We start from the raw sequence: 13,797 nt of genomic DNA, 5'->3' as shown, positions 1-13,797 counted from the left end.
GCTTTCTTTCTGTCTGCAGGTGACTGGAATAAAACAAAACAGGGTTGGAAAGTCTAAATGTTACGTAGAAAAAAAAGAATATATATATCAAAACAGATTTCCCTTGTCATTGAAAAAAAAAAGTCGTTTAAAATTTTCATTTGTAGCTACCGAAGCGAGTCAGTCATTGGGTCCGCAACACAACTGTAACCACTCCGAGGCAGACTCGGTCACAGGGTTTTTGCCGTGCGTTGCATGCTAAGCGCCCTTAAAGCTTATTTTTACACATGTTTGGCTTGCTCCCTCCTCAATTCACACAAATAACTGCAACAAAGGGAATCATGAGACTGTCTAAATATGCCACTTGATTTCCTTCACTTCTAATTTCCTCCCTTTTATTCATTCTCCTTCATTCCTCCCACTCTTATCTCTTTCTTCTTTTTGGGCCCTACTCTTTATTTCCTGCAGCCAATCCCCTTTCCACGGCAGCGGTCTCACCGGAGGAGTTGTCAGAGCGCTGCTCGGAGCACTCGGAGGGGAGCAGCAGCTTCAACGGGCACCGCGCGGGCTCAACCTTAGGTCGGCTATCGCGACTGGGTCATGACCCGCACCATTCGCCGGAACAGGACCTGCTCACCTGCGGCCAGTGCCAGGCCACGTTCCCCTTGGCGGACATCCTGCTCTTCATTGAGCACAAGAGGAAGCGATGCCACGGTCCCCCCTGTCTGACTGTGGGCCGAGGACTGGACAAGCCCCCCTCCCCCTCCCCGGGCCTGGCCCTGACCCCGTCTCCCGCCTTGAACTCTCTGCGCAGCCGAAGGCCCGTGGAAGTTGGCATCCAGGCCACGCTGGCAGACGACGACGACCGCTTCTCGTCGCCTCGTGGAATCTTCCCCAAACAGGAGCTCCTCCCAGGTAACCGCTTTCATACCTCCCATCATGCACATGGTGTCTCAGAATACAAAAACAAACCTCTTGGAAGGGGGCAATGCTTTGCAAATGTTCTCCTTTGGAGCAGATGTTTGTGCTTTCATAAGGATTGTGAATAAGGTGCTACATTTTCAATAAGAAGACACATTAGGCAATGGATTCCAGCTTGCATCTTTTAATATGCACATATTGCACTTGTGCGGACTTTTTTTTTTTTTTTTTGTGTGTCATTAGATGACACCGACGAGAAGCAGTCAAGTGTTCCGCATAAACTATCCAGAGACCAGTGTAGACTCAGACGACATGTTAAGACAAGTCTTGGACTTTTCCTTTTCTACGGATAAGGGTAGCCAGAAGTAGGAATGACACCTGGAACAATAAAGTTGTCTTTCGTTCCGACTAACGACAAATTTACATGCATTTTGTGGCCACTGTTAAAAAAAAAAAAAAATCCAGACTCTCTTGGTCAGTATATACAGGGCTGTATAAGTACTTGTGAGTATTTATGAGTTGGACCTCTTAGGAGTAAGCACAGCCTCTTTCTGAGTTTGGGCGCGCAGAATGTGTGTTCTTTTTGAACGTGTGTGTGCTTGCTTCTCGCTCTCATGTGGCCTGAGCAGATGTGTCCGCTCGCTGTGGTTTCCCCCTCTTTCATTGCCACATCTAGCCCGACTAAATGCAGCCCAGCTCTACACCCTCCCCTTAGTTCTTCAAACATCTTTCTTTGGACCACGTGCTTCATAGGTAAAACGCTAAGATATGACCTCACGTGTAACTTGTCCTGCATCTTTTCCCTCGCGACGCAATCAAAAAGCAGGCATGCGTTGAGAGGGAAAAGCCAGCATTAGTTAAGCTCTGAAAAGGAAAGTCATTTATATAAAGCATCTTAACACCACTAATTATTTGTTGCGCTGCCATCTTTTTCCTCCCCATGCATTTTAATTAGCAGTAGTTTTTAGTGGCCGCCTGTCTGTACCAAATTAGCCACCGCAGAAAGAGAAAGAGTCAAACAGGGATGGGAGATGAAATAGAGCAGTGGAAAGACACAATAAAAATACACACGTTATCATTTTGACTGCATTTCAGTGCTCCAGTTTGTTTCCCCATTTAGCTGTTTTGTTTTTGTATTTGTGTGGATATTAAGTAATTGCCGTGTACGACCTCTGTCCCGCATCGAATAACGTTTAAGACGAGGAGCAACGGACGAGGAAAATTATTGACAGACAAACGGGCGTTTGACCTTTTTCCGCACATAAAACAAATCTGTGCGGGAGAGGGTGTGTCTAATTTTTTTTTTTCAGGCAAACCTGCTTGTCTAAGCAGTGGCTATATTTCAACGCACACACGCACAGACGCAGACACACACACAGTTAGCAGCTCAACTGGGTTATTAGAGCGATTTACATCATAATGCAGGCGCCTGGTTGCTTCAATAGCGTTGTGTGTGGGAACATCTTGGTATGAACAGCTGTACACTCAAACTGCTGCAGAAAACAGGATGGCTTTTTCTATATGTCTTGTCTGAGTTTGAACGACAGAAAGCCAATGAAAATTCTTTGCATTTTTTTAACACAACAACTCTCAAGCAGCTTTCTGTTAGGAAAAAAAAAATCTACTCTGATAATAAAAGCCAGTATTCCCCTTCCTGCCCCGTTGCTTTCATCCTAATTGACCTGAAACTGTCATGGCAAAGTAAATATGTCAGAAAAAAATCCTACCGGAGCATCAGCCTTGATTATATCTGCCCGGCATTTCTAATGACAAAACAACGAAGAGAGCGGACACTTAGTGTGTTTCTTATTTATTAATGCTGACTTGTTATGTTCAAGTCACATCTCTAATTATATATTAGATTTTTTTTTCCTTACAATAAATCAGGCCAGTCAGACATTACAAATTAACTCTGATTTTGAGAAAACTCACACAGATGTATGTTCTTTAAAATTAGTCCAAGTAGTTTGCACTCACATTACAGACTGTGGTAGGTGTTTAATGACTGTTACAAGGCGAGCACGGTCCCAACATCATCGCTCATGATTTACTGGAATTGAAATTGGAATCGCAGTTTAACTCATGGAACTCGTGTATCTTTTCCCATAAGACAATTTTTTTTTTTTTGGTTAACTTGTTTTTTTTTGTGTACTGATGATGTGATGCCTCTGGAGTCGCTTGTTGTGAAATATGTATCTGTGGTCAGAGTGCGACAATGATGCTCCAGCTGCAACGCTCCGAAGAGCACAAAGCTCCGGACTTGTGCTTGGCCGCCGCTATTTGCATATCAAAGAGATCCGGCTGTGGAGAAGCTGCATTACCTGTGTGTGTTTATGCATGTGTGTGTGTGCGAGAGAGGATTGTATAAGTAAATCAGCCAAGCAAAAAAAAAGCATCATACCTCCCCACCGCAAACACACACACACATAGTCACACAATACAGTATGTGCTCTCTTGCCCATTTATTCTATTAATCCCTGACTGAGATGAAAATTGTGATATAATCCCTGAGGCAGTTCATTCACAAAAGCATTGCTAATGTCTCAAAAAAGAGGGCGAGCGTGTGTGTGTGTCGATGACCACATGTGTCACCTCACGGCCGCATAGTTTTGATGGATTTTAACAGTCTCGGTTTGTGATGTACTATTTTGTTGACGGAATATAATTTTGACGTGTTTTGAATTCAGCAGCCCCTCTCCTCCCCTTTGACAGTCACATCAGTTATGTGCGTTAATGAGCTGAAATTGAGCCAGAAGAAACAATTGTTCATGCTATTGACCAACGATGTTATCGGCTGATAAACCGTGCTACCCTCTCAATGTTAGGTCATTAGCACGGGCCTTATTCCGACTTGCCTAAAATGTATGGAGACCCACTTGAAAGTGTTTCTGAAAGCCATTAGCCTGCTACTGCTGATATTCCCATTGATGATTGTTGGATATGATTTATTGTTTTGTAATTATCTCATCATCGCTGCTAATGCAACTTACCTCAATACATATTAGTTCATCTCCAAGGTCCATTTATTTTCTTGCATGGTGTCAGATCCCATTCTCAACCTCATTCCTCTATTTCTTTCTCTCTCTTTTTTGCTCTGTTCTGTTTTTTTTATTCAATTTTTATTTTCAACCATTTCAAATTTTTTCATTTATGCATTTGTCTGCCTTCTTTGCAACATTTAGCAGTTAATGCCGATGATAACCGAACCACTTTGGATGTATTTAGTGTGTGTGTGTGTGTGTGTGTGTGTGTGCGTCTCTCTCACGCTGCAACGAGCCCACAAAGAGATTTCACACACAGGCTGCCATCACTAATCTATTGATAGCCCCTCTTTCGTCCTTTTTCCAACACAAGATTTATTAGTGGACTCGAGTGCAGTCTTTTTGAACTTGGCTTCTTGGGTTTGGAATGTGCTTATGAAATGTAAATATCTTTCTGGAGGCACAGAATATCAGCAGTGGGAGGACACAGGCAACCTGACACAGCGAATAATTTTCTGTTGGGGACAACAAATTGAATTGTGCTTTATATTCACTGCTTATTTACAATCGTGTAATTCTACAAATGTGTTAGTTAGGGATTGGATAGCGTTTGAACTTATCATACGATAATATATATATATATATATAAGCATGTAAAGCAATATTTGGATTGATTGACAAACAATAAATTCAAACACACCATTACACTGAATGTAGTTGTAGAAATTAGAGTGAACCCTGCACTTGTTTTTTCTTCAGTGAATGGGCCCCATTTTGGAGTAATGGGAGACACCATGTTACTTATACCTGCTGCGTAATTTTGTTTTGATTGCTGTCATTGCAGAAAATCTTACTTTGCATGAATAGGATGTTGGAAATGGAAGCCAGTTATTCCGTAGGCATTATTCCTCCAATTGTGACCATTTTGCTGCAAATTATGCAAAACAGGAATCGCTTGTAGTCCCGAACTCCTATTTTGTATGAATTGTTGCTTCAATTCAGCTTTATATTTTTCTTGGAAGTTGTTGATTTTTCCGATGCTGCTTTTTCCACATTCCTCTTCAAACACATTTTTTTTACGACTGTATCGTGTTATGATCAGTTTTACATATGTACAGAGTCACAGGTGAACGTACCTAAATTTCAACACCAAACTTCTTTCAGACTCTCATAATCAATAAATCACCTTTTGTTCAGTCTCTTCCTGCTGCCCGGTACCCAGTGTTGCATGGACCACTACTGGTCCACGCCCCAGTGATTGGAGACCCCTCTTCTAGTGTATTAGTTGTAATTTACATATACAGTAAATATACATACATACATTTCTAAAAAGACAATAGGAACATTAAACGGTTAAAGTTACCGCATTGCCCAAATTCTTTGATTGACAGCTGATTGCTGAGTTGACACCCCACAGACAGAGACTGGTTAGTAGAACCCAGCAGTTCTCCCCAAAACATCGTGCAAAACAACACATTTGAATGATTTCCTGGTTTGTAGTACTTAGAGTGCTGTCCTGACATGTGCGACTTACTCCGGGGCAGTACTCACTGATGGTGGAGGATTGTTTATTGATCTGATTCTTTTGTGTTTATCTAAGCAATTCAGTATCCACGCTACATTTACTCCTTGGTAGCATGAGGGGAAAAGCTTCTGCTTTTGGCTCACTTGCTGCCCACTGGGTGTGTTTATTCTTGTTGCTTTGAACACGCACACACAGTGTTAAGACAACGCAAGATTTGTACACGTGACTCTCTTATTATGTTGAAGGGTTCATAAACCTGTTTATATGCTGCAAAGTGTATTTATATATGCCGTCGGATTACAGGGCCCTTTCCAACACACGCACTCTTAGTTTAAAAGACTCCTTTTGTGTGGTTATTAAGACCTTCACAATCCGTCTACACACACTATTGACTTGTGCCGTTCATGTAGCCAGTGTTGGTTCGATTCTCAGCCAGTTTCCCAAAACACAGTCGCTGGAGCTCTCCAGTGCTGGTCCCAAGCCTGGAAAGTGTGTGTGGTGGGACTTGGCAAATTGATGCGGGGGGATTCGTTGGTAGTTTTCAAGTGCATGCGTGTGAGTGTATGCGAGAGAGAAAGTCCCGTGACGAGATGCTTACATCTTCCAGTTGTGTATTTGTGGGTCTAATCTTTTATGTTGGCATTGTGAATGTGTGTGTTTGTCTCACTCTCTCCCACCACCTTCTCCACTTGATATCCTTCTTCCTCAGCAAATGAAAAGGGTGTTGATTGCCATACAAAAGAGGATGTATCCCTCAAACAGGATAAGAGTATGTCAATTGTATAATCTACTGCTGTTATGAAACGTTCTTTAACAAGCGCCACTCGCTGAATGAAAGTCATGAGCTGCAGATGGTGGTGGTACTTCATTGCAATGCCACGGATTGTCACATATTTGAAAAGCGTCAAATAAGGTGCATTCAGTTAAACATTTAAAGAGGTCCAGTTCTGCTACAGAGACTGGATTAAAAGTCAGCCATCAATATTTGTCTCAGAAAAAATGTTATGTCTTCAATAAACAGTATTTCATCACCAACAGTGACAAATCTAATAAAAATAGATGCATCTATCTATAACCACTTATGACAACATCACGTTATTTCCAAATTAGAAAAAAGAAATGATTTTTTCAAAACTCAACTATTTTTTTTTTAGATATTTGCACACAAGTTAGTAAATACAGTGATCATCCGAAAGGCCCTGGAAGGAAAAAGTAAAAAATGTAAAAAAAGAAAAAAACAAAAACTTCTGCCAGGGGTCTATGCAGATTAAAACAAGATGAAAGGTTGAGCATGCAAATTGATAAAATATTCAAAATAATAGGTTTAAGTCAGCAAATAAAGGCTACTGGGTCCTGATCTGTAACATGTTCCTGACTAACTCTGTTTTAAATGTGCACTTAAGCCCCTCACATTCAAAGAGCTGTTCTACATTCTTATGACCTACCTTGAATTCTTTACTTGAATTATGACCTTGTGCTAAAATACTACTGCTGCCTGTCAATGAATTAAGCATCATGATTCGTTATCCTCTTCACAGTTGAAAATATTAGAATACATTTTGATGATTTAATATATAAATGTACAAAACGGGCCCATTGTCAGAAAAACTAAAAACAGTCATAGGAATGTTTTTTAAAAAAAAAAAAATCCTCAACACAAATCTATGCATAAGGGACCACCCCGAACACACACACACACATACACAAACCGCCACCAGCAGCAATGCTGACTTTTCCAGATAATTTGTGAATGCTCATTTGAATTTTAAGCGCTACTTTAATCTTCAAAGCTCAAATAGCTTTATGAATATGCATGCAGTGGGCAGACTTCAGTTCATTACCTAGTTGTAAATTCTAATGACCATTAGTTCCTCACAGTAATTGCCAATTGTTTTGCATTTTTGATTGGCCTATTACCATGCACATTCGCTGTGCACATCCGCCACGCTTGTCAGAGCCCGCATGTCAGGGGGAGTTTTCATACTTGTGTATGTGCGTTGTGTGTGTGTTTTCACGTTTGTGCCTTGGGTAATTGTGTGTGTGAGAGATGGGTGGTTTTTTTTGTTGCCTTGATTTTTGGCTAATATAAATGAAAGTTACATTATTCTTAATTGTGAAGATTTAGAGCCTTGCCTGATATTGGACATATTTAATTTACATGATGTCTCGGCTGTTTCCTCATTACGGTGTTTGTCCTATAAACGCACACGCACACACACACACACACACACACATGAAAAATGTAGTCAACAAACCATCTGGCTAGGTCCTATATGGGTCAGCTGACATGGTAAAATGATTTCTCAATGCACATCTCTCTTTCTCTCTCTCTCTCTCTCTCTCTCTCTCTCTCTCTCTCTCTCTCTCTCTCTCTCTCTCTCTCTCTCTCTCTCTCTCTCTCTCTCTCTCTCTTTCTCACTCTTGTCTTGTTTGTTACTCTTTTTTTCTTTTTTGTTAAAAAAAAAAAAAGCATATTAATTGAGTTCTCTTTTGCTCCTCCTCAACAACATATTTAGAGTCAATTTGGCCAAAGGGGGTGGACTTTGTGCTGGCAGTTTCACCCCTCTATAAACAATGGTAAAAGAAAAGTTGTACATGAAAATAGGTAAAATAAAAGGAAATAATGGCTTACTGTGTTTTGCGTGTCAGAATCAAATAATTCATATGCTTATAGGCACTTAGCTGTATATTTGGATGGAAACGCATTCTTCAATGATGAAAAATTATTTTTGCGGTGGAAAAAGCTCTTTGTGAGGAAAGACAAAGCAAAACAGTCAATAAAGCGCATTGATTGCCATTGAATAATGAGCACGCAAAATTCACAAGATGAGAACAAAGATGGGTAGCGGGATCAACAACGTGTACACAAACATTAATCTTGAGATTTTCTTCTCCTATTCCCTTTGTTGCTTCTTTTTTTAAATCACTTATTTACTCCTACTTTCTACTCACACACACACACTCCTCTTCCGTCCTCCTCCCAGTTTGTGTACAAATGCTGTTAGGGGAAATATGTGAAGCCACATCCTGATGAAAAGGAATTCTTAATTGCTCAGAAATGAGCAACGTGATGGACGAAGTGTATGTATGTGTGTTTAGAGGGGTGGTCTCCGTAGGGACTCAAGAGGCATCTTTCCTGAGGTGTCTTTTCACAAATGCACACACAAATTTGCCACACATACAGCATGTACCTCTGGCTGCTGTTACTCACTTCAAAGTTGTTAATATTCATCTGGGAAACTGTATCCAGAGTACAGCTAAATTATTTAGTGAATGAACTTTTTTAGGTAGTCAGATGAACTGATGGGCAATTTTCTCGTGTGTGTGTGTGTGTGTGTGTGTGCCCGGTGCTTGGTCTTAGGCCAAGAACATGCATAATTGATCCTGTGCCCGCTATCATTTTCTTGATGTAATTGCCCTGTAAGATATGGTGAAATCTAATGGATAATTTATCCACCCAAAATGGAATGGCTAAAATGTACTTTTTAGCCGTTTTTCTCTCGTTTCCCTCGTGGGCGTTCTTGCACGCACACGTGTGTTGTGTACATGAACACTTCTGCTGTGTGTGTGGTCGAAATGGAAGAAGATGCCAATGTAGAAATTAATGAAAATATATTTCATTTTAAATAACATATGTATGAGTAAAATCAAAGCCTCGTGAAGTAAGATTGTGTTTTTTTTTTTTGGTTGTGTTTGTCAGATGTTCTAAAACAAAATTGTGATTCTTTTTAACAATACTTTTGCAATGAAACCAATATATATATGTTTTGGTCTGAACTACAGGATTGCAGTTAACAATACATAGCTGCACATTTTTTTTCTATTGTCTTAAAATATATTTATTCCGGGCTTTGTCTAATTAATGATTAAGTACTGTTTGCTCTGTGGCTTTCTGTAAAGTATATTCATAGAGTGTCTGCTGACAGACAGACGGACGGAGAAAGGAAGCCACACGCATGTATGCATACACACATGGCACTCACACACGCAGTGTTTATCTTTGGTGTACAAAGGCAATGCTGGCCCCAGTCCACAAAGTTAGGTGATGAGAGAAATTGGGGAATGGAACTGTGAAAGGCTGAAAGAGAAGGGCTGAGAGACGAGGAAGAGAGGGGCATAGGGGTAGAGTGGGGCCTTGAGGGGCTTGGGCTGACGGGCGGGGTATGGATAGAGATGGGAACGAGAGAAAGGGGGAGGGTGAAGTGAAGAGTGAAAGGCTGAGCCTCAGCATGACTGTCCATTAACAGATGAACTTGGCCAACGTCTAATTGTTTGATGAGAGCAGTGTTGTATTGCTAGGTGCGTATTTATTGTTGGCTTGAAGAACAATGCAAATGTTACAATAGAAAAGTTTGTTGTTTTATCGTAGAACAAAATCTCTAACTATGCCTTTATGGATCTTACTTTCGGCACTGCGTGACGCAAAAGCAAGGGGCAGTAGGAGAAGATTACACGATTGCAAATTTATACTGCTGTGTTTTTATTTACTATTTATAACTATCAGACCAGAGTACATTTGTAAATTCACTGAAATAAATTTGTATTTTAAAGTAAATTAGACTTTTGAAAAACAAATGTTGCTGATTTTAATGTCGGGTTATTTTTCACTCGAATCAGTAAAGCATGGGAATGTACTCTTTACTTCAATACTGTGATAATATAGTGAAGCAACAGTTGCAAAGAAACATCTACTTCCATTTCGCAATTAATATGGTGGCGGCAAAGTGGTTCATTGCACCTGTTTGGAGTATTTCAATAAATCTTTGACTTTACTAGTTTTCATTGTTTTTGTTTTTTTAAGATGGGTTTTGAGAAAAAGGGGTTTGTTGTTATTGATGTCACAGAGGAAAGCACTCTATTCTTCTCACTTTGGCCTTGAAGTACTAATTGTAGTTCATTTTTTCGATATCTCAAATTTTTTCTTTTATTTTCGAAATCTCCATATTGCCACTGCCAATTTTGCATCAAGGAGGTAATTTACACACGCATGCACAAACAGATGCAGTGTGGTGGTGGTACAACTTCTTTTGACCTCTGGCTATACGTCGCCCCCACTACCTAGTGGCTATTTGTGACATCGTTGGCTGCATTTGAAATGAGAGCTTCTGGGCTTGAAGCTACCATATCAGCTAGCTTCTTTCCTCCCTGCTCTCTAATCTTGTGTAAACACAGAAATCAGCTTCCAGCTTACTCTGGCAGATGAGGGCCAGCAATGATGTCCCACTGTGATACGGCCCCCTCGAAATCCTGGATTTAAACTTTAGAAATGCTTCACGTTTAGGGGAGCTATGTTTATGTAGGAGGAAGAAGTTTGTCTATCGTCTCTTTATCGTATTTACCGTACAGAAGCAAACATTGGGCGGTGTGCATCCAAAACAACAAAAAAGTATGATTCTTTTTACGGGGTTAAAGGACAAGTCTGTTAATAGAACGTCGGTGACTGGTTCAAGGTATTTATTCCGCTAGAAATTCAAGAGGAAAACTGCAGGAGGCCGACAAAAGAGAGAAAAATAAAGTGGAATTGAAAGAAAGCAAAAATGTCCTCACCATGCTGAAAGAGACATGTTGTGACATGACCCATGTCCAGACCCGTGTACGCATAAGCGTCTGTCTTCTGAGATGCATTTTTATGTGTCTACGTATTATGTGTGTGTGTGTTTTGCTGTGAATGATCTATGGTTTGTGTTTACCAGGCCATATTTTGTCCGGGCTTTCCATCACTGGTGTATGAATGATAAATTGCAGATGTCCATCGAATTCACCTGTGGTCCTTCTTTTTCCCTTTGCCAAAACATTAAAATTTCTTTTGCGCTTTATATCCTTTACCGTGTTTACATTCAGGATCAATATGTCTTGCCGCTGTTTTTTGTTAGTGGCTTATGAACTTTTTTAAGAGCTGATTGAGGACCTAATGAACCGATTTTCTGTTTGACTGGTGCAAATAGAGATGGCAGACATTGTTTACTCTTGGTAGCTACGCTGCTATTTCTCTCTCTCTCTCTCTCTCTGTTTTTTTTTTTTTTTAAATTTAGGTCATTTGAAATCCACCGTCTTTGTTTACAATTTGAAAAAAAAAATGCAGTGCTGTCTGTTCTTTCTGAGTATAGCCACATGTTGACAATACGAAATGCCATCTTTTGAATTGTTTGGAATGTTTGGACTTTAGTTGTGACACTGTATTAGGGTAAAGCAAAAGCGGGTCAAAACAGTGAAATAATATTTTAGCCTTTTGATGGTGTCACTAGAAAGTTCTTGCTGATCGTTCTCATCAATATTCCCCTATTGTCTGACCTTTTATAATACACACACACATGCATATATTGGGTGCCACACATTACATTACGTGTGCATTCGGATGACCGGCAAGGTCTCACAACACTTGCTGTCTCACATCTTTCTTGTTGTTTTTTTGCCTCACACTGGCTCTCCAATCCCCCCCTTTGCTGTGTTTGTGTTTCCACAGCTCGCTTGTCTCAGTAACAGTAAATACCCTTGCTACCTGACACAGATCCACCTTTCTACTTGACCGGGTACATAGAGCGGGTCAGCTGTGTCGGTGTGTGCGCGCGCGTGTGTGCGTGCGTGTGCACAGACGTGTGAAGAAAAGTGTATTCCCCAGCGACCCGCTGCCCCTTGGTTTAAAGGACTGAGTGAACGCACCCTCTTACTCACTCTCCCCCAAGCAGGCTCCCATCTCTGACATAAAACAGGTTTAATCTTTGACACTGTGTCCAAACTGGCCTCTTTGCAGGTGAGGAGAGCCTCCTGGGGTGTGTGTGTAACTGTTAGATTCACTCTGACCTAAATTTGGAGGACAATAGCCTGGAGGCTGTGTGTGTTTACGATAGTGTGTCTCTCTCGTGCCACTGTTTGTTTGCGTGTTTTCACTCTCGGTTTCCTTCAATGCTTTTCACCTCAATCTTTTTTCTGGAGAAATACAACTGTATTAGAAATGTGCTTTTTATCTCCTCAACTGCAACCGCTGGTATGCCCACATGACCGCTCATATCAATGGAGAAAAGAAATATGCCCCTGCTTTGAATTCTTTCCTCCACCCAAACAACAAGTAGACCATGTGAAAGCACCTATTTAATCTAAATGATGTTATAGATGTCAAACATATTGGCAGTGAATGAGTTAAAACTCGAGTGAATACGAAGTTGCCTGAGCATTTCCAAATCTTATGTTTAACATTTAACCCATCCAACATATCTACACTGAACAAGCCATCAAATATGCTCCTTAAAGTGTTTTTTTTTTGTTTTTTTCTGTGTTCCAAAACCTTCCCTTCCATCAGATACTCTATGGCCGCAGCCAAACAACCTGGAATAAGACAAGCGCCTGGGTTGATATGACAGTTAAGTGAGTCAGCATGTGTTTGAGCAGTAAAGATGAAAACCCCCTTTAGGTTTCGGCATGTCAAAGGTTTTTTTTAGTGCCCAATAAACGTTGCTACATCCCAATTCTATAAATCCGGAGTAGATCCACCATGTTATTGAATGGTACAATGCTTTGCGCGGATTAAATGCACAGCATTTGACACCATTCATATAAGGGGATATTAGCCTCCTTATCTGTAATTATGTTATTATATTGGATTGGCGCTAACCTCATGCACAAGCTCAAGAAGAAAAAGAAAAACTGTTGACGAAGACTGGGCACTTAAAAAAAACATCCTTCAATGTCATTGTAAAAAGTCATTTAATTATGCAGTATATGATATAAAACTATTAGAAGGAAGAGTGAAAATGTATTCTTAAGTGATCTTTTCTCTTCTTTTAATAAAGAAAAGTTGTCTGGTTGCGATAAAAGTGCCAAATAGCCCCGCTTCTCTTATAGTAGTTTTTCTTTCATGATTTGTAAACTCTGACCTTTTCTCAATTTCAAGCTGCTAAGTTTAATCATTTCATTTAATGGGCATGTTTGTATCAGTACATCTTGAATATATTTTTTTTTTAGCCTACATCAGATAACTGTGTAAATTATGTGGCAAAATAACAAAGCAATGCAGTGTTATCTGATCATGAATTTACAGTAACAAAGAAAGGGCGATGTGATATTCTTAGCAAAGAACTGTACAACAATGAAGAACATTTTATACGACTTGTTTCTTTATGACATGTTTGAGAAAATGTGTTCGGCATTAATCCAGACTGTAAAAAAAAAAGAGATATTGCCACAGTAGGTGCCTGAAAGCAATCCCAGAGTTCTTGTTTCTCCTCCAATGCTCTCTGATGATGGAGATATTGACCTTTTAGGAATATTTACCATGTAATGCAATTATACCACTAATGGATTTGGCCCACTGATCTTTTTGTGCGCAGTGTCAGTGGGCTAGTAAAGCGCTGTTGGCTTTATTACAACTCACAGACACGCGGACCACGCACACCA

General features: G+C 40.3%; 1 protein-coding gene across 1 annotated transcript in view; it reads left to right on the top strand.

Annotated features, from left to right (window-relative positions):
* bcl11aa (BCL11 transcription factor A a) overlaps nt 1–13,797 on the top strand; it is a 33,976-nt gene that overhangs the window by 3,012 nt on the left and 17,167 nt on the right. The window contains exon 2 of the mRNA XM_049735836.2: nt 448–894. Within this exon, the coding sequence (XP_049591793.1) occupies nt 448–894 (447 nt within the window). The remainder of the gene's footprint in view (nt 1–447; nt 895–13,797) is intronic.

This window comes from Syngnathus scovelli, chromosome 12, assembly GCF_024217435.2.
Source record: "Syngnathus scovelli strain Florida chromosome 12, RoL_Ssco_1.2, whole genome shotgun sequence".
NCBI lineage: Eukaryota > Metazoa > Chordata > Actinopteri > Syngnathiformes > Syngnathidae > Syngnathus > Syngnathus scovelli.
Note: the sequence above shows the minus strand (reverse complement) of the source record. Positions and strands in the feature narration are given on the sequence as shown.